At 47.0% G+C, this 21,300-nt stretch overlaps 2 protein-coding genes and 1 long non-coding RNA gene across 3 annotated transcripts in view; all 3 read right to left on the bottom strand.

The window, feature by feature from the left end:
* The window catches only part of LOC308475144 (uncharacterized protein), a 174,169-nt gene that overhangs the window by 152,232 nt on the left and 637 nt on the right, over positions 1 to 21,300 (bottom strand). The gene's annotated exons all lie outside the window — the stretch shown is intronic.
* On the bottom strand, positions 1,969 to 19,101 carry LOC308475182 (uncharacterized protein). Its single transcript, XM_081002170.1, has 2 exons — positions 18,482 to 19,101; positions 1,969 to 3,815 (listed from the first exon to the last, which is right to left on the bottom strand). The coding sequence occupies exons 1-2, from the start codon at positions 18,513 to 18,515 to the stop codon at positions 2,221 to 2,223; spliced, it is 1,629 nt and encodes a 542-aa protein (XP_080858296.1). The 5' UTR covers positions 18,516 to 19,101; the 3' UTR covers positions 1,969 to 2,220.
* LOC308476455 lies at positions 13,514 to 14,499 on the bottom strand. The gene is made up of 2 exons (XR_013985913.1): positions 14,238 to 14,499; positions 13,514 to 14,079 (listed from the first exon to the last, which is right to left on the bottom strand). It is a non-coding gene; the product is annotated as an uncharacterized lncRNA (long non-coding RNA).

Raw genomic sequence — 21,300 nt, 5'->3', positions numbered from 1 at the left:
AATGGACCAGTGACGTGGGGCCAGATAAAATCACTCTCATTTCAAGCTGAACAGCTTAGAAAGGAAAAGCAGCTAGAAGCAACCCGAAAATTTACTTCTGTGTCTCATTTCCTGCCTTAATATTAATTCCATGATAGTGCTCATTTTCAGCGTTTTGTTTTTGCCCCTCTCTGCTTCCGCTCCTAATAGCGGTGGTTCCACACCAATAAATGTGTGGGAATCTTTTGCAAAAACCCTCAATGTTTCTTCCTTTTGCTTAACCCAGCAGGTATCAATAGGTGAGATCCTTGGCTCTTGCCTTATCCCTGTCTGCCATGACCCTTTTGATCTGCAAAATGATACCTGGTTTTATTCATCCCTACCCCAAAATGATTCTCTCCGCACCCTTGGTTATTCAGGTTACCATAACTGGGGTACCCAAGTGCGCTGACGCCCTCCTTTGGCCTTTGATTTGTTGACCCCATACGTGGCTTCCTATAATGTCACTTGTGCCCATATGGTCAATTGCACAAAAACCAACTGTGTGAAAATGGGCAAGGATAATTTTAACTGCTTTAATTATGTAGATATTTCCTATGTATATAAATATACAGAGCTGCCTGAAGGCTGGTTCTGGTCGTGCCCAGGCTATACATTCAATTATATTCCAGCAAACATCAGCCATGGCACGCCCTGCTGCTTAAGTCGTTTGTCCATCATTTTACCCAAAAAGCATCATTTGTCCCGCTCTAGATATCGCCGCTCTGTGGAATTGACTAATGATTGTTACGATTCTGTCTCTCTTCCCAGCAGATCTGAATATATCTCCTTAGCTGTTTCTCTCTTAGGAGTCCCTGGATTGGCTGTACGGAATAGTATGAACATTAACTCTTTAGCTTGCTCCGCGGCAAAAGCTTTGAATTTTACTTCAGAAGCTCTGCACCTTTTGAATAAAGAACAGAGTGAACTCCAGCATGGACTTCTACAAAATCGTGCTGCTATTGACTATGTGCTCATGCTTCATCATTATGGCTGTGAACGTGAATGACATGTGTTGTTTCAATATTACTGATAATTCTAAACCATTCAAAAGCAAATCTCTCATTTGCAAAATCTTACACACCACATTAAACAGGACGTTGGATTTTCTGGCCTCCGGGATTCGTTTGCCCAGTGGCTCACTGGTTGGTTGCCAAATCTGAACTGGCTTCGTAATCTTTTTCAATATGCTATTGTCATAATACGTATATTAATTTTGTTATGCTGCTTCATCCAATGCATTCCTGGTCTCATACGTCTTTGGTCTCAGCTTTTCTCTCCTCCTCAGCCACCTAATAAAATTATTGCTGCCTACTTTGCGAAGTGGCAGCACCAACTGTAAATAATAGGGGAGATGTGGGCAAACTTATTTCGGGCATGCGCTGGCAAACCACGTATCCCGAAGTATTTTTGTCCCATTCACCCTGGCAGACTTATTTCAGGCATGCGCTGGCAAACCACGTATCCCAAAGTATTTTTGTCCATTTCACCCTGAAATCATATAGCAACATCTCGCACAAAAACAAAAGAAAAAGAAAGGGGGAGATGATGGGAAGTTTTGCTTCTGCACGTGAGTCTGGCAAACCACTCTAAGCTGAAAACATTCCTTCCTAGAATGTTCAGTTCACATTGAGTTCATGGAACATTGTACCCTGACCTGTTCTTACTGTATGGTTGACCACATCTACGGAACGCGATGGTTATACTCTGTTAAGTTTTGCTATATCAATCACTAGTTATAGTTTAAGTCTTGCTATAGCAATCATTAGTAATTGCTTAATTACGAGGTCTTCACGCCTGTCCAATTCTGCGTTCCCTTTCCCAACCTTTAATCTGTTGATGATTAATGCCTATATACAACCCTTGCATTGTATTTGTATTAACCAATCAGCAACAAGCACATATGTGGCAATGCTGTAATATTCAATAAAAGGGACTCCCCGACACATGTTCAGGAGATGCCTCCCATATGACACTTGTCATTCGTCTGTCGTTTATTTCAACCCAACACTCCTCAAAGATTTTATGGGAGAGCAAAGACCCCTAGGAATTAAAGAGTGGCTGTATTCCCTACCCTCACACGTCTCAGGATGCTTAGAACATAAAAACACAACATAAAAACAAAAAATATCACATGTTAAAATAGCATTAGATGTCAATAAGAAAAAGGCCTGGTTAAAAACATGTGGATTTGCCTGGCTCCTAAAGCTGTATAATGGATTTTCCAACCTTTGTATGGATTCTTTGATGGGAAGTGAGTTTAGAGCTAACAGTGAAGCTCTTTCCACATTCTACACACAAATAGGGTTTCTCCCCTGTATGAAGTCTCTGATGCCTAGTGAAATTGGAGCTATGAGTGAAGCTCTTTCCACATTCCACACACTGATAGGGTTTTTCCCCTGTATGAACTCTGTGATGGGAAGTGAGAGAGGAGCTATGAGTGAAGCTCTTTCCACATTCCACGCACTGATATGGTTTCTCCCCTGTATGAATTCTTTGATGGGAAGTGAGAGATAAGCTATGAGTGAAGCTTTTTCCACATTCCACACACTGATAGGGTTTTTCCCCTGTATGAACTCTGTGATGGGAAGTGAGAGAGGAGCTATGAGTGAAGCTCTTTCCACATTCCACGCACTGATAGGGTTTCTCCCCTGTATGAAATCTCTGGTGCCTAGTGAAACTGGAACTATCAGTGAAGCTCTTTCCACATTCTACGCACTGATAGGGTTTCTCCCCTGTATGAATTCTTTGATGGGAAGTGAGAGAGAAGCTATGAGTGAAGCTCTTTCCACATTCCACACACTGATAGGGTTTTTCCCCTGTATGAATTCTTTGATGGGAAGTGAGATCGGAGCTACGAGTGAAGCTCTTTCCACATTCCACACACTGATAGGGTTTCTCCCCTGTATGAATTATTTGATGGGAAGTGAGAGAGGAGCTATGAGTGAAGCTCTTTCCACATTCCACACACTGATAGGGTTTCTCCCCTGTATGAATTATTTGATGGGAAGTGAGAGAGGAGCTACGAGTGAAGCTCTTTCCACATTCCACGCACTGATAGGGTTTCTCCCCTGTATGAATTCTTTGATGGAAAGTGAGATGGGAGCTCTGACTGAAGCTCTTTCCACATTCCACACACTGATAGGGCTTCTGCCCTGTATGAATTCTTTGATGGGAAGTGAGATGGGAGCTATGAGTGAAGCTCTTTCCACATTCCACACACTGGTAGGGTTTTTCATCTGTATGAAGTATTTGATGGAAAGTGAGAGAGGAGCTATGAGTGAAGCTCTTTCCACATTCCACACACTGATAGGGTTTCTCCCCTGTATGAAGTCTCTGATGCCTAGTGAAACTGGAGCTCTGTCTGAAGCTCTTTCCACATTCCACACACTGATAGGGCTTCTCCCCTGTATGAATTCTTTGATGGGAAGTGAGACTGTGGCTGTGAGTGAAGCTCTTTCCACATTCCACACACTGATAGGGCTTCTCCCCTGTATGAATTCTTTGATGGGAAGTGAGACTGTGGCTGTGAGTGAAGCTCTTTCCACATTCCACACACTGATAGGGTTTCTTTCCTGTATGAATTCTCTGATGCTTAGTGAGATCGGAGCTCTGATTGAAGCTCTTTCCACATTCCATGCCCTGATAGAGTTTCTTTTCTATGAGATTTTGTTGATGGGAAGTGGAATGGGAGCTCTGACTGCAGCTTTCTCCACACTCCAAATTATTGTGTGGCTTCTCCTCTCTGGGGATTTTTTCGTTGTCACCTTTGCTCTCAATTTCCGTTTCATCACAATCTGCATTGGAGACAAAAGGGGATTAGAGCCTCAGGAACAAATGGAGAAGAACTGAAGGGAGTTGGGTGTGTGTTCATTACCTGTATTTTTTGTCATTAACCAACATATTTATTATGAGATTCTGATGAGTTGTTGAATGCTCCTTTGTTTATATAAAGTAGTGGTCAAAATTGTGGAAGACCTTTGGAAAAAAGTGTATTTCAGAGGTTTGCTGGCTCATAACACCACTTCATTTGGAGTTATGTCATAAAATTATATATCAGTGGTGTGAGGAGTATGAGTTACTCGTGCGTAAACTGGTGCCTCTCTAGGCTAATTTGCCTTGTTAAACCTTTTTGACTGCACAGCCCTTTCTAATCATGACTGGCAGAATCCAGTCACTGGCAGAATCCGTCAGTGGGCGTTTCTTGAATCTCTTCCAACATAAGAGTTGTTTGACACCCAGTCTCCTCCTCCTCTCACTGCGCGGGAGCCTTCTGCGCAGGGAGGGCGTAGGTAGCGGAGGACCTGTCCCCTCCTCACTGAGTTCCAGTGAAGAGTCCGGGAGCCCTCTCTCCGATTTCCCCATCTGCCCACTTTTGTTCCTGGTGTTGCGCTTAAATGCTTCCCCCTCCACTGAGCTGCTTCTCCCCCTGCTGCTGGGTCCTTCTCCAGCATCATCTAGGAGCCTCCCCTTCGCCTCCCGCTCCGATGTCAGTTCCCTGACATCCACCTCCCCCCCAGAATCCCCTCCACCCCTGGACCGACCTGTGGGACCAACTTCGTCCCCTTCGTCGGCCGAGGAGGCGGGGAACCCCCGGAAGGAACTGTCACCATCTTCTGTGGATTCGAAACCCGCTTCCCAACCGCTCTTCCACCTCCCAACGGGGTGGTCTTCCCAGTCTGATTCTTCTTCCTCCGAAACCTCTCCTCCCTCCTCCTCGGAGTCAGAAAATCCCTCAAAAACCTCTTCCTCATCTGTGGTTCCAAATTGCTCCTCCCAGAATCTCTCCAGGGGTTTGGGTTTGTCCGGGAACCGGCGGTGGAATACCTCCACCAGATACCTGTCCTCGAAGGCTTCCGTGGGGACCCACGTGTTTTCGGACCTGGGTTCCCCCTCCCACGCTACCAAATACTCCACCCGGCGCCCTCGCCACCTTGAGTCCAGTATTTCCGTGGCCCTGTGGTGGTGTTCCCTTTCTTCTACCTGCGGGTGTGTGGTGACTTCTCCCTCTTGCCCCTGGAATTCCCGCCCTTCCCTATGCGGTGAGAGCAGGGACCTGTGGAAAACCGGGTGTATTTTCATGCTATCAGGCAACTTGAGCTTAAATGCCACGGGATTAACTTGCTGTGTTACCTCAAAAGGTCCCAGCCGTCTGGGCTGCAACTTCTTGCACCCCCCTTTGAAAGGTAGCCCTTGGGTGGACAACCACACCCGGTCCCCCACCCGTATGGTCTCCCCTTCCCTGCGGTGCTTGTCTGCCTGCCTCTTGTAAGTTTCCTTGGCCCGCTCCAAGTTCATCTTAAGTTGCTGGTGTAGGGCCTCCATTTCTTCCACAAACTGCTCTGCAGCGGGTACGCTCCAGCTTTCCTCCCCACTCCCCGGGAAGGCCCTGGGATGACACCCATGGTTGGCCATGAATGGGCTCATTCCCGTGGACACGTGTTCCGCGTTGTTGTACGCGAATTCAGCCAGCGCTAGTTTTTCTACCCAATCGTTCTGCCTCTCGCTGACATAGCAGCGTAGGTATTGCTGGAGTATACTGTTCGCTCTTTCTGCTTGCCCGTTGGTCTCTGGGTGTCTCGCCGTCGAGAAACCCACCTCCACCTGCAGCAAGCTCATGAGCTTCCTCCAGAACCGGGAAGTAAATTGTTTTCCGCGGTCGGAGATAACCCTCAAGGGGGCGCCATGCAGCCGGAATATGTGCTCCACAAACAACCGGGCTGTTTCCTCTGCCGTTACAGCATGTGAGCAAGCTATAAAATGGCATATCTTTGTCAGTAGGTCGACCACTACCATGACTGCTGTCTTTCCCCGGGACTTGGGCAAATCTGTCATAAAATCAATGGATACCACCTCCCAGGGTTTTCCCGGCGTGGGTAAGGGTTCCAGTAATCCTGTGGGGGCAGCCCGCTCCCCCTTTGCCCTTTGGCAGCGGTCGCACCCCCGTACATATTCCCGTACATCCTCCCTCACCCTGGGCCACCAGAACTGCCTGGTCACAAGCATCATGGTTTTGTGCTGTCCAAAGTGCCCTGCTGTGGGGTTGTCGTGGAGTTGTTTGAGTACCTTTCCCCTCAGGGTCTCCCCCGGTACGTACAGCGCTCCCCTATAGTACAGTACCCCTTCCTTCTCCTCAAACCCTTCTTGGGTCCCTCTTCCGTCTCGTAGTTCCCGGATTTTAGTTTGCGCGAACACGTCGTTTCTGGTCAGCCCGGCTAGTTCTCGTTTCCCCACCAAAGTTCCCCCACACACCCATCGGTCCTCGGGGATCACGTGTCGTTTCTCCGGCGGCCCCTCTCCTTCCAGGTACTCCGGTTTACGCGAGAGAGCGTCTGCTCTTACGTTTTCCTCTCCGGGCACGTATCGGATTTCAAAGAAAAACTTGGAGAACTCCTGTGCCCATCGAATCTGTCTCTGGTTGAGTACTCGTGCGGTTCTCCAGTACTCCAAGTTCTTGTGATCTGTGCAAACCTGGATCTGTTGTTGCGCCCCTATCAGTAGATGACGCCAACGACGAAAGGCCGCGTAGATTGCCAGCAGTTCGCGGTCATACACTGTATAGTTTTGCTCCGACTTGCTCAGTTTTCTCGAGAAAAAGGCACACGGTTTCCATTCCTGCTTGCCCCTCCCTGGCTGCAAAAGGACCGCCCCTACGGCTCTGTCGGACGCGTCGGTCTCTAGCCTCAGGGGTTTCTCCAGATCTACGTGCAGGAGTTGCTCTTCCGATGCGAACGCCTTCTTCAGTTTTTTGAAGGATTGCTGGGCCTCTTCTGTCCACACAAACTTCTTTTTGCTACTGAGACAATCCGTGATGGGCGCTGTCAAGTGGGCGAAGTTCTTGATGAACTTCCTGTAGAAGTTGCTGAACCCTAGGAACCTCTGTACGTCCTTCCGTGTTTTGGGAGCCTTCCACTCCAGCACTGCCTGCACCTTGCTTGGGTCCATCGCTAAGCCTTTGTCAGACAACTTGTACCCCAGAAACTCGACTTCTCTGGCGTGAAACTGACATTTTTCCAGCTTGACCCACAACTGGTGCTTCTGCAGTCGTTGTAACACTTCCCTGACGTCTCTAACATGTTGCTCCTCATTGTCCGAATAAATTAAGACGTCGTCCAAGAAGGCTACGCAGTTCTTGTACAGCAGAGACCCCAACACGTGGTGCATGAAAGCTTGAAAACAGGCGGAGCCCGACTGTAATCCCAAAGGCATAACTAAGTACTCAAAGGCACCTAGGGGGGTGAACATTGTGGTCTTCCATTCGTCCCCCTCCCTCATCCTGATCAAATTGTATGCGCCCCTGAGGTCCAGCTTGGTAAAAATTTTGCCTTTCCTCACTCGCGTTAAAATGTCGTCAATCCTGGGCATTGGGAAGGTCACGGGTTCTGACACCAAATTGACAGCTCTATAGTCCACTACGAGCCTGGGTTTATTTGTGTCCTTTTTGTCCACAAAGAACACCGGACTGCCCCCTACTGCCTTTGATTCTCTTATGAAGCCTCTTTTCAGGTTCTTGTCAATAAATTCTCGCAACTCCTTCATCTCCCTGTCAGACATGGCGTACAGCTTACCCACTGGCAGCTGAGCCCCCGGAAGCAAGTTGATCTGGCAGTCAAAGGGCCTATGGGGTGGCAGTCTATCTGCCTCCTTCTCGCTGAAGACCTCCCGCAGATCTGCGTATTGTGGCGGCACCTCCCCTTTCCGCTCCACCGCCATCCCAGCCACCCTGGCCACGGTCATTCTTGGGGCTTCCCCCCCTAGACAGTGTTCCAGGCAGTAAGCTGACCCAAAGGTGACTGTCCTCTGATGCCACGCCACCACTGGATCATGTTGTGCTAGCCAGCTCATCCCTAATATTATTGGGGGCCCTGCTAGTGAGGCGACGTGAAAGGCGATGGTCTCCGAGTGCCTGGACACCCTCATTCTCATTGGTGGGGTCTGGTGTGTCACTTCCCCTCCTAGAAGCTCCCTGCCATCAATGGTGGTCACTTGCAAGGGAAAATCCAAAGGCAGTAAGTGGAGCTGGTGCTCTAATGCAAAGTCTTTGCTGAAGAAATTACATGAGCTGCCTGAATCCAGCATCCCTTTCACCTTGACTGGGTGCCCGTTCGGGAGTTCTAGCACCACTTCGATGGCTATTGCCGCCTTGGGGGGGGTCTGGTTGGGGCACTTTTACTGGTGGCTGGCCTGGCTGTTGTGCCCCTTGATTGGCAGCCAAGCGTTCCCGTTTCCCTGTTCCTGTTCCTTTACCACCACCTCCTCACCCCCTGCGGCTCCCACCATTCCTTGCCAGGCCTTTCTTTGAGGGCAGGCTCTGGCAAAATGGCCTGGCCGCTGGCAAAGGTAACACTTCTTGGAGGTTTTCCAATCCTTTCTCTCCTTTTTGCGCCCTTCGCTGGTGCTTGAAACTTCCCGCGCGCGTGCCCCATCTATTTCCATTGGCTCTGCTGGCGGGGAAGGCTGCCTTGGTATTTCAGGAATGCGGTAGTCATGGCAACGTTGCTCTCTACCTTCCCGCCTCTCCTGGGCCCGCGCTTCCTGGCGCACGCCAATCGCAAGCACAGCCTTGGTCAGCTGATCCATCCCCTGTGGGCGGGGTGCGCGGGAAAGTTCATCCTTAACCGTTGGGGACAACCCCTCCTCGAATAACATCTGTATGGGTTCGGAGCCCAGTTCCCACCCGAGGCGGTGAACTATCATGGCAAAGCGCGACCAGTAGTCCCTAACTGACTGGCTCCCCTGTTTACAGTTCATCAATTCCCGCTTTGTCACACTTTTTTGAACATCAGTGGAAAACATTGCGTCCATTGCTTGGAAGAATTTCCTCAGGTCCTGCATGGCGGCATTCTGCGTCGCCATAAGGGGCCTGACCCATTCCCTGGCCCCGTCCTGCAGGTGACCCACAATATATGCCACCCGCGCCGCGTCGTCTTCAAAATCGTCATGCTGCAATTCCAATGCGTACTCTATTTCCGTTCGAAACGCACTGTATTCTTGCGGCTTCCCCCCAAATTTGTGCACCAGTCCCGGTACCTTCCTTGCTATGGGGGTGGGTCTGACCTGTGCATCTTGAGACCGCCTTTCGTCCAGCCGCGCCGTCAAAATGGCCACATGCTGCTCCAACTCTCGGTTCCTCTCCACCAGCGTTTGCCCTCCAGCTGCTCCCTCCTGGGTGCTGGCTTCTCCGGGCTTGCTCATGATGCTGCCTGCCTGCTGCTGCGCACGAGCAACTTTCAGGGACTGACGGATTGCTGTGATGAGTATGAGTTACTCGTGCGTAAACTGGTGCCTCTCTAGGCTAATTTGCCTTGTTAAACCTTTCTGACTGCACAGCCCTTTCTAATCATGACTGTCTCAGTCACTGGCAGAATCCATCAGTGGGCGTTTCTTGAATCTCTTCCAACATAAGAGTTGTTTGACACCCAGTCTCCTCCTCCTCTCACTGCGCGGGAGCCTTCTGCGCAGGGAGGGCGTAGGTAGCGGAGGACCTGTCCCCTCCTCACTGAGTTCCAGTGAAGAGTCCGGGAGCCCTCTCTCCGATTTCCCCATCTGCCCACTTTTGTTCCTGGTGTTGCGCTTAAATGCTTCCCCCTCCACTGAGCTGCTTCTCCCCCTGCTGCTGGGTCCTTCTCCAGCATCATCTAGGAGCCTCCCCTTCGCCTCCCGCTCCAATGTCAGTTCCCTGACAAGTGGAAAGATTATTCAATCAAGAATGCAATCAAGATTGCAATCCAACAAAGTTTGTTCAATTACCCGTATTCTATCAAAATTATAGCCAAATAACCAGAAAAAGAAAGCACAACTTGCTTAGGTTGACTTTTGTCAGTGTGTTATGTGATTGCTATCAAGTTGGTTGGTTTTTTGTGTTCTTTCATTTAGTGAGTGCGTAAAACATAATAAAATTATAGAAATGGCACAAGGAGTTGAGTGGTCCCCAGAAAGCGATGTAAGATTATACTATTAAGTGAACAAGGCTACAGTTATGAAGAAATTAGAAGAGAGATTGGGGAAAATTTAACCAAAGTTGGCCTTTCTATATTTTGGAAGAGGTATAAGGAGACTCAGTCACTACAAAATCAGACTTGTTAAGGCAGGGAATGTGTACAAAGGCAAGTGACGATGGACGAGTGGAGAGACTGTGCCTACATGACAGAAGAAAATCATCTGGGTGTATACAAGATGACATGGCGCAATGTAATGGGAAGTTGAGTGCAAGGACTGGTCTAAATGTTAGAATTTGAAGGGAAAAGCCATTGTTATCTCTCAAGCAAAGGTTGAAAAGATTAAACCCATGTTAACTGGACAGCGGAACAATGGGACACTACCTTACTTGACAGGTTGTCTCAAGATATGGCAAAGAGAAATTTCCAAATTCCTGTGGGAAGGGAAGAAACCTAGGATTAAACACCTGATCTTAATAGATTTAAAAGAGAGAGGAGGCTTTTCCCTACCCGACCTAAAACTTTACTACGAGGCAGCCTGTTTCACCTGGCTAAAAGATTGGTGCACGTTGCAGGATCCGGACCTCCTGAACCTGGAAGGTTTTGACAATCATTGGGGATGGCACGCCAACCTGATATATGGAAAAGCAAAAATTCATAAAATTTTTACCAACCATATCATAAGAAAGTCACTCTTTGCTGTATGGGAAAAATATAAAGACCTGATGGAGCCTAAAGTCCCATGGTGGACTTCTCCAATAGAAGCCTGCGCAATAGGTTCCTGCGCAATGTTTGCCATCTTGCCAAAGGTTGCAGGCAGCTTTACATGCAGCAATTGTATGTTGATTGCCCTCTTAGAAGACAAAGTCCAGCAACTGGAGGAACGTGTAGCTACGCTCCAAAAAATTAGAGAGCTGGAGCTCTTCTTGGAAGCAACAGAGAACACCGTCTCCACCAAGGAGGAGACAGGGGACACCCCTGAGAAGGAGGCTAGTTCACCAACACAGGTGCCAGATATATGGAGAAACGTGACTCAAAGAAGTAGGAGGCCCAGGGTCCGCTCTGATTGTTTAGAAATACACAATCGCTTTGAAGTCCTATCCCCTAGCATGGAAGACAAAGAACAGACTCCATTTGAGGATCTCTCCCTCATTATAGTCGATCAGGTATATGAAGACGAGCAGCAAAGTCAGTCCTCAGGGAATGTGCAGGCGACCTTGGAACGGACCGCTCACAGAAGAACCCCGACCAAACCTAAGAGGAGGCGTGTAGTGGTGATAGGGGATTCCCTACTGAGGGGAACAGAAGCAGTGATCTGTGGGCCTGACAAGATGTCTCGGGAGGTGTGCTGTCTCACCGGGGCTAAGATCCAAGATGTAACTGAACGACTGCAAGGAATCATAAAACCCACTGTCAAATACCCCTTCCTCTTGGTTCATGTGGGAACCAATGACACTGCAAGCAATAGCCTCCAGAAGATCAAAAGAGACTACGAGGCTCTGGGCAGGAAATTGAAGCAATTAAATGCACAAATTGTCATCTCATCTGTCCTCCCAGTTGAACGACGTAGCCCAGGGAGAGAGGGGAAAATAGTGGAAGTGAACAGCTGGCTTCGCAAATGGTGTAAACAGGAACGGTTTGGATTCTTAGATCACGGACTGCAGTTTCTTGAAGATGGACTTCTGGCAAGCGATGGGCTGCACCTCACAACGGTTGGGAGAAATGTTTTTGCCAAAAATCTCAGAAACCTCATCAGAAGGGCTTTAAACTGACTAATGTGGGGGAGGGAGACAGTGCTCCTGAAGGTAGGAGTCTATCAATTGATGAAGATGATCATCCAAATGTCATAGACCAAATGGAGCAAACAGCACGCAGACCTAGTGGTGGGAGGAAAAAATCCTTAAATAAGAGACACGGGGGAATGATTAATGGACTTCAATGTCTGTACACTAATGCGCAAAGCATGGGAAATAAACAAGATGAGCTTGAGCTCTTGGTACAGCAAACTAAATATGACATAATAGGCATCACTGAAACCTGGTGGGATAAGTCCCACGATTGGAATGTAATAATGGAGGGATACAATCTATTTCAGAGAAACAGACCAGACAAGAAAGGAGGAGGAGTGGCGTTATATGTCAGGGATGTGTATACCTGTGAAGAGATCCAAGATTTAGAACCTCAAAGCCAAAGTGAGAGCATTTGGGTCAAATGCTTTTCAACATCTTTATGCGCCCCCTCGCACAGCTTGTTCGGAGTTTTGGGCTGGGTTGCCATCAGTATGCCGATGACACACCCAACTCTATCTGTTGATGGATGGCCATCCTGACTCGGCCCCAGACACACTGACCAGATGTTTGGAAGCTGTGGCTGGATGGTTACGTGGGAGCCGGTTGAAGCTAAATCCTTCGAAAACAGAGGTCCTGTGGCTGGGACGGGGCGATATGGGATTGGGGGGGCAACTCCCATCTCTTGCGGGGGCGCAATTAGTGCCAGCACCGTCCGTTAAGAGTTTGGGTGTAATCTTCGACACCTCCCTTTCCATGGAGGCGCAGATTGCAGCTATAACAAAGGTGGCATTTTTTCATCTCCGCCAAGCTAAGCAGTTGGCTCCTTACCTCTCTCGCCCTGACCTAGCCACTGTGATCCATGCGACAGTCACCTCCAGACTGGATTATTGTAACTCGCTCTATGTGGGGCTGCCCTTGAGACTGACCCAGAAACTCCAGCGGGTGCAGAATGCTGCAGCGAGACTCCTTACGGGGTCTTCGCTGCGAGACCACATTCATCCGGTGCTATACCAGCTGCACTGGCTCCCGGTGGAGTACAGGATCAGGTTTAAGGTGCTGGTTTTAACCTTTAAAGCCCTATACGGCCTAGGACCCTCGTACCTACGGGACCGCCTCTCCTGGTATGCCCCACAGAGAAACTTACGGTCTTCGAATAAAAACATCTTGAAGGTCCCAGGCCACAGAGAAGTTAGGCTGGCCTCAACTAGAGCCAGGGCTTTTTCGGCTCTGGCTCCAATCTGGTGGAACACTCTGTCACAAGAGACCAGGGCCCTGCGGGACTTGACATCTTTCCGCAGGGCCTGCAAGACAGAGCTGTTCCACCAGGCCTTTGGCCAGGGCACAGCCTGACTCCCTCCCTCGGCAATCTTCGCGGAGCTCTGGCCCAATGGTTGCCAGGGGCTTGAATTAATTAATTTTATAACGAATGATTTTAGACTGTTGTTTATGCTGTACTTTTGTACTGGTTTATTGCTGTTAGCCGCCCTGAGCCCGGCTTCGGCTGGGGAGGGCGGGATATAAATAAAATTTATTTATTTATTTATTTTTTTATTATTATTATTATTATTAGAGAAGAATAACAGAGACCTCATTGTGGGAGTTTACTATAGATCCCCAAGCCAAACGGAGGACATAGATGATGCCTTCCTGGAACAGATGGCCAAGCATGCAAAAGGAAGGGAGACAGTAGTAATGGGGGACTTCAATTACCCGGACATTTGTTGGATGTCAAACTCAGCCAAGAGCATAAGGTCAAACAGATTCCTCACTGGCCTTGCAGACAACTTCATTGTCCAGAAAGTGGGAGAAGCAACAAGAGGAACAGCCATTTTAGATCTGGTCCTAACCAATGTTGATGACCTGGTTAGTGGGGCAGAAGTGGAAGGATCATTAGTGATTATGCTCTTCTGAAGTTTACTATACAGCGGAAAGGAGCAGCCAAGCATACTAGGACTCAATTTCTTGACTTTAAGAAAGTCGACTTCATAAAACTTAGGGAAGTGCTGGGTGAGATCCAATGGACAGTAATACTAAAAGGAAAGGGAGTTCATGATGGCTGGGAGTTTGTTAAGAGGGAGATAGTAAAAGCACAACTTCAGGCAATACCAATGAGACGGAAACATGGAAGGTGCCTAAAGAAGCCAGGGTGGCTATCTAAAGAACTTTTAACTGAGTTAAGATTAAAAAAAGATGTGTACAAAAAATGGAAAAGGGGGGGAAACCACCAAAGAGGAATTCAAACAAATAGCCAGCACATGTAGACACAAAGTCAGAAAAGCTAAAGCACAGAATGAACTCAGGCTTGCTAGAGAGGTTAAAAGCAACAAAAAAGGCTTTTATGGGTATGTCCGTAGCAAAAGGAAGAACAAAGAAACAGTGGGGTCACTCAGAGGAGAAGATGGTGAAATGCAAACAGGGGACACAGAAAGGGCTGAACTCCTCAATGCCTTCTTTGCCTCAGTCTTCTCCGATAAAGAAAACAATGCCCGACTGAAGAATTTGGAGCAAATGATTCAGCAGAGGAAACACAGCCCAGAATAACTAAGGAGATAGTACAAGAATACTTGGCTAGTTTAGATGTATTCAAGTCTCCAGGGCCAGATGAACTGCATCCAAGAGTATTAAAAGAACTGGCAGATGTGATCTCAGAACCACTGGCAGTCATCTTTGAGAATTCCTGGAGAACAGGCGAAGTCCCGGCAGACTGGAGGAGGGCAAATGTTGTCCCTATTTTCAAAAAGGGGAAAAGAGAGGACCCAAATAATTATTAAAAATAATTGTCTGACATCAATACAAGGGAAGATTTTGGAGTAGATCATTAAGCATACAGTCTGTGAGCACCTAGAAAGGAATGCTGTGATCACCAATAGTCAGCATGGATTTCTGAAAAATAAGTCATGTCAGACTAACCTGATCTCTTTTTTTGACAGAATTACAAGCCTGGTAGATGAAGGGAACGCAGTGGATGTAGCCTACCTTGATTTCAGCAAGGCATTCGACAAGGTGCCCCATGATATTCTTGTAAAGAAGCTGGTAAAATGCGGTCTTGACTATGCTACCACTCTGTGGATTTGTAACTGGCTGACTGACCGAACCCAAAGGGTGTTCATCAATGGTTCCTCTTCATCCTGGAGAAGAGTGACTAGTGGGGTGCCACAGGGTTCTGTCTTGGGCCCGGTCTTATTCAACATCTTTATCAACGACTTGGATGATGGACTCAAGGGCATCCTGATCAAATTTGCAGATGACACCAAACTGGGAGGGGTGGCTAACACCCCAGAGGACAGGATCACACTTCAAAACGACCTTGGCAGATTAGAGAACTGGGCCAAAACAAACAAGATGAACTTTAACAGGGAGAAATGTAAAGTATTGCACTTGGGCAAAAAAAATGAGAGGCACAAATACAAGATGGGGGACACCTGGCTTGAGAGCAGTACATGTGAAAAGGATCTAGGAGTCTTGGTTGACCACAAACTTGACATGAGCCAACAGTGTGACGCGGCAGCTAAAAAAGCCAATGCAATTCTGGGCTGCATCAATAGGAGTATAGCATCTAGATCAAGGGAAGTAATAGTGCCACTGTATTCTGCTCTGGTCAGACCTCACCTGGAGTACTGTGTCCAGTTCTGGGCACCACAGTTCAAGAAGGACACTGACAAACTGGAACGTGTCCAGAGGAGGGCAACCAAAATGGTCAAAGGCCTGGAAACGATGCCTTATGAGGAACGGCTAAGGGAGCTGGGCATGTTTAGCCTGGAGAAGAGGAGGTTAAGGGGTGATATAGCCATGTTCAAATATATAAAAGGATGTCATATAGAGGAGGGAGAAAGGTTGTTTTCTGCTGCTCCAGAGAAGCGGACACGGAGCAATGGATCCAAACTACAAGAAAGAAGATTCCACCTAAACATTAGGAAGAACTTCCTGACAGTAAGAGCTGTTCGACAGTGGAATTTGCTGCCAAGGAGTGTGGTGGAGTCTCCTTCTTTGGAGGTCTTTAAGCAGAGGCTTGACAACCATATGTCAGGAGTGCTATGATGGTGTTTCCTGCTTGGCAGGGGGTTGGACTCGATGGCCCTTGTGGTCTATTCCAACTCTATGATTCTAAGCCATAGCAGTAAAATGGAAAATACTCAGGAAAGCTGGCCAACATGTAAAATACTTCTAAAAAATGAAGATTACCAAATAAAATTTAAAAACTTTGAGGAAATAAGAGAACACATTTCAGACTAGTTCCAATACCATCAGTTATTTGAAAAATTTAAATCTGGCAAACAAAAGGGGTTCTCAACAGAAATTTCCCGATTCGAATCTGATCTTGTAAATTCTAAAAGAAAAACTCTTTCCAAAACTTATCGACTCCTCCTTGACTGGACAGTCAAGGAGGAGGAGGTAACAGTGGCAATGGTGAGGTGGTCCCAGGATTTTGGCCATTCAATAACCATGGCCCAATGGGAAAATTTATGGAACATCAATTGGAAATTCACAAATTGTTACACGATTAGAGAGAACTTTCAAAAAATGCAACATCAATGGTATCTAACACCATGGAAACTTTCAAAAATGTATAAAAATGTGTCCAAAATTTTTGGAGATGCGGAGACTCAGGAACATTCTACCATATGTGGTGGATATGTAGGAAAATACAGGTATTATGGGAAAGTATACATGCAGAACTGCACAAAATGCTAAAGATCTCTTTCAATAAAAAACCAGAGGCCTACCTCCTGGGAATAACAGATTTGGATATTCCACAAAAGAGAAAGGGTATCTTTTTATATGCGACGACGGCAGCAAGAGTTTTGATCGCAGCAAAATGGAAGAGTAATGAAATCTCCTCTGTACAAGATTGGATCCAAAAGCTGACAGAATATGCCGAATTAGATGGTTTATCAGAAAAAAATAAAGAATAAATCAAAACAGGAATTTGTTTCAAAATGGGAGGTTTTCAAAGAATATCTGAAAAATAAATATAGTAGTCTCAATTCTGTTGCAGCGTTCGAGGAACTTCAGTAATAGTTGCAAGGTAGATATAAGAAATTAGATTTATTGAGAATAAGTTTAATTATGATAAAAGTGTGTATTGGCAATAAGTAATATGAATTTGAAATATGGAATAGACGGGAGGTTGGGTCTTTAGTGTTAAGACCAATAGATGTTTTATTGTTTGCTAAGAAAATGATGTGTCTATGGTTATTTTTGTAATTTGTGTGTAATTTGGTATCTGTGGGTTTTTTTCTTTTTTCTTGTTGTATAAATAAAAAACTTTATTAAAAAAAAAAGGACACTACCTTTCTTGGTAGTGATGGCATGAAATACGTGAGCTTCTTTAATTGGAGAAGAGGAGAAGAATCAGATAAGATTTACATCCTACTTGCATTACACTGACCGTGAAACACCCAGACAGTGTGATGATCTGGGGTTGTATGGCAGCAAAAGGTGTGGGCAGAATTTGCGTCATTAATGGGAATATAAATGCGGAAAAATGCATAAACGAAATACGTGGGCCCAAACTGAAGTGTTCCGCAGGTGATCTTTTCCCAGATACTGAAGCATTTATATATTTTCAACAGGATTCAGCTCTATGTCGTGTTGCTGCTGTGTGCAAAAGGTGCTTTCAAGATAATGATATTTCACTGCTGGAATGGCCTGGGAATAGCCCACACTTTAACCCAATCAGAAATCTACGGAGCCGACTAAAGAAACTTGTTAGTCAGAAGCAACCCAGCAATAAAGCCCAATTAACAGAGGCAATAATTCAGTCTTGGTTTGGCATTATTACAGCTGCAGAACTAAAAACTTGGTTCACTTCAAGTGAAGGCGTTGTAAGGCCGTAATTAAAGCTAAAGGTTACCAATGGTTACTAAAGGTTTCACGTTTTTTCTTTATGACTGCTGTTCTAATAAATACTCCTTCATAAAATTCATTGCATTACATCCTTCATTAAATTATCTTTCCATTGCTATATAATTTTATGGTATTACTCCACACAAAAGTGGTGTTATGAGCCATCAAACCTCAGAAATACACTTTTCACAAAAGGTTTCCACAATTTCGGCCACTAGGAGAAGTTCATTTTAAAGTTAATGTTCTTTTTATATGGAATCAGATTATTATTATTATTTATGTTTCATTTTTATATGTGCGTTGGAAGCCGCCCAGAGTGGCTGGGGGAATGCAGCCAGATGGGCAGGGTATAAATAAAAATTATTATTATTACTACAGTGGTACCTTGATTTAAGAACAGTCCTGTTCCGGAAAGTTTGTAAACCGAGGTACCACTGTATCATCATCATCATCATCATCATCATCACCACCACTGCTACTTCTACCTGAAATTCAATAAGCCTAGCTCTTCTCTGGGATGAATTTTGTTTGGCCCAGTCATGGCATCCCCTCCATCTCCAATGTCAGTCGTCTCTTTGGTCAACCCAAGACTGACAGCAGCAAAAACAAAAACAGAAAACCTGAAGCTACTTATCTTTCCTAACAATTCTGAAGCTGACATTTAAGATGGCCTGGGCAGTTGAAAGCAGCCCAATCGTGGTAGAAAAAGGAATAATTTGAGGAAGATTGTTCAAAGAAAAAACTGTAAGTTACTCTTTATTGTGGGGGTGTTAGGTTCCCAGGTGTTATAGGGGGCGCTGTTGAGCTCTGTGAAAATATGTGAGGTTGGTCTATAGACGTATTTTTTGAATTTCCAGGCAGATATGACGATCCCACAGGGAGCCTTACCAAGAGAGGCCACGATCCCACGATTCTCCTCCATGACGTCCTTATGCAGAGCTCTCTGGTCAGGATCCAGCAACTCCCACTCCTCGTCCGTGAAACGAACAGCAACATCTTCAAAGCACACTGGACCCTAAAAGAAAAAGGGAAATGTCCTCCTCTGAGACAGCAGAAATATGATCTGCTCCACAATGCTCTGTGGTTTCCATCCTGTAAATTGCTATGTTGTTTCAATAGGACTGTTTTGCAGCACATTTTAATTATGGATGCTTATTTTATTCTGCGTTTTAATTATGGGTATTTGTCTTTGTGCAAACAGGTGGTACTCCACATGTGGTTTTCAAATCATTCTGCCTACCCAAGCTTTCCAGTTTGCCTGATGGAAGGATCCACTTTCTCCTCTCCTCCTGAGCTCTTCTGGGGAGTTCCCTCCCAATGCCCTAGAGCCAAATTCAAGGGGTTCAGGGGAGAATGGAGAGGGGGAGGGGGAGGATTGCTGGGCAGGTCCAATTTTGCAGTGGATGGGGCTGGTTAGGCGAATCCAGGCCACTATTTGTTCTCATTTGTCCACGGCTTAGAAACCAATTTTTGCATTCAGTTATCAATCTAGAAATAAAATAAGCCTCTTATGGATGGCCATCTGTCTTGGATGATCTAGCAGAGATTCCTGCATTGCAGGGGGTCTCCTGGCTCTGAGAGACAAGCAGGGAGGGCGGCTTATGGCAAAAGGAGAGGGAGCGACCGGTGGCTCCTCCTTCTCCTGACTCACCTCAGCCTCTCGACCTTCCTCTCCCACTCACCTCCTTCCTCTTCTGCCTCTGATTCTGCGCTGCATTCTGCCACAGAATCTCCCAGCTCACTAAACCCTGTTACTTCTTCGGCTTCTGACATCTCCTCTTCCCAGACTTCTCCCTCTTCTCCCTCTGACCGCTCATCCTTCCTCCACCTCCACTCCTTCGGATCTGAGCCGTCTTCCTTTCCTGGTTCCCAGGCTGCTTCCTCCCACCGTTCCTCTGTGCCGAACCAGTCCATGACATTGCTCCATCCCTCGGCCTCTGTCCCCACAAGGCAGCTTCCCCTGACCTGATCTGCTTCCACAGCCGCTGCTTCCCTTCTGCCCCCATGAAAAGGCGGATCAGGAGGTCTTGCCGGCATCCTTCTGCCACCTGCAAGAGAAAAAAGGTAAGCAGGACCCCAGGAGAGCCTGCTTCTCTCACAGGTGAAACAGGGCATCTCTAACTACAGATGGGCCTTTGAGAAAGACTTACCTACTGAGAGTATTTGGAGGTTTGTGCCCATTTCATATGTTTGTTTGTGCAGAAATACATCTCCCCTCCTCTGGACGATTCCTCCCAACTGTCTCCCCCCAAAACAAGATGAAAAGAACCCTCAGATGAGTTGGGAAACCAACAGAATGAGACCAGTGGAGAAAAACCACCTTCCTCCTTACCCAGTGGCCTCTCTCTGGTGTCCAACGGAGGCCTCTCTGCCTCACAGGATTCCAGGTCCATTTCTGCAAAGAGATCCTTTCCCTGAGAAAGAAACAAGGATTCAAAACAGAGAATGGTGAGAAATACTAGAAAGAGAATGACAAAGACTTGAAGGGTGCGAGATCTCATTCCATGGATGCTTTCCCAGAAAATGGGCCATCAGCAGACCATTATGGGATGTTCTCTGTCCTGTTTGGAACCCCTTGGGAGTATCCAGAGGAAAGTCTCTCTCACCTGTTTACTCTGTTCCTGCTTTCTCTCCTCTGCCTGACTCAGGAGGAAACCTTCGGCCAGGGCCACCGCCTGCGAACTGGTCTCCGCTCCACAGTCCCTCACCCAGCTCTCCATCTCCGGGGGAAGGACAGCCAGGAAATGCTCCAAGATCACCAAGTCCAGCATCTCAGCTTTCGTGTGCCTTTCTGGCTTCAGCCACTGATGGTCAAGGTGGTAGAGTCGGCTACAAACCTCTCGGGGTCCTTTGGCCTCCTGGCAGCAGAACTGCCTCAACTGCTGGCTCTGCACCTCTGAGCGGAGGGTGTCCACCTCACCATGGATCTTCTGCACAGAGTTTTCCCAGAATCCCCCACTGCTCCCAGTTTGGTTAGCATGGCCTCTTCCTGTTCCAGGGCCAGCTGAGTCTTGCTCATCCATCTGTGCTCTCAGGAAGCCTCTGAGAGATCGGAAGGAACCCTTTGGTCTTCTGCCAAGTTCTGCCCGTCTAAATGAGAAGCTCTAGCAAATCCTACAAAGCAAATACATTGTTCTGTTACAGAATTTGTAGGACGGGGGGGCGGGGGGGAATGGTTCCCTGAGCAAGCATGACTGCACCACATCCCAGACCATGAGCTATCTTTTTGAAAGAGAAGAAACAAGTCTCTAGCCTTCTAGCAATGCAAAATGTGGAGGCAACTGAAGGGATTTCTGAGAGATTAATCAACCTGGTTTCTCCATCCTTCCAGACAATTCATGACATTGGAACCTACTGACAAACGAGTTGTTTCTATCTTGTGAAAAATGCATGCTTGGTTCTAGTGGGGGTCCTCAGGAGTTGCCCCCCACACCTACACCCACTCCGCTGCTTCCGTCTCCTTTTCTTGCACTTGGACTCTCTGCCACTCTCAGAATAGACTTCTGGGGCGGGGTCCCTTTTTCTTTGCTCTGAGGGCCAGGTATGTATCTGGCCAACCCCCTGAGGGCCAAGTGGGCAGGGCCAAAGACATCTCCCTTGAAATTTAGGAGGGTAATTTTTTTATTCTTATATTCTTATTATTATTAACGCACACACAGCCACTGATGCCAAGGTCCCTGGAGGCTCAGTGAGTAGCAGCGCTGATT

Source organism: Podarcis pityusensis (assembly GCF_964106645.2).
Source record: "Podarcis pityusensis genome assembly, chromosome: 4".
In the NCBI taxonomy this organism is placed as follows: domain Eukaryota; kingdom Metazoa; phylum Chordata; class Lepidosauria; order Squamata; family Lacertidae; genus Podarcis; species Podarcis pityusensis.
Note: the sequence above shows the minus strand (reverse complement) of the source record. Positions and strands in the feature narration are given on the sequence as shown.

Excerpts from the sequence above, each read along its gene's own strand:
- LOC308475182 (XM_081002170.1), bottom strand. The coding sequence starts at position 18,515 with ATGGAGGAGAATCGTGGGATCGTGGCCTCTCTTG. Across the intron at positions 3,816-18,481 it reads TGGGATCGTGGCCTCTCTTG|ATTGTGATGAAACGGAAATT; the intron begins GTAAGGCTCCCT and ends TCTCCAATGCAG.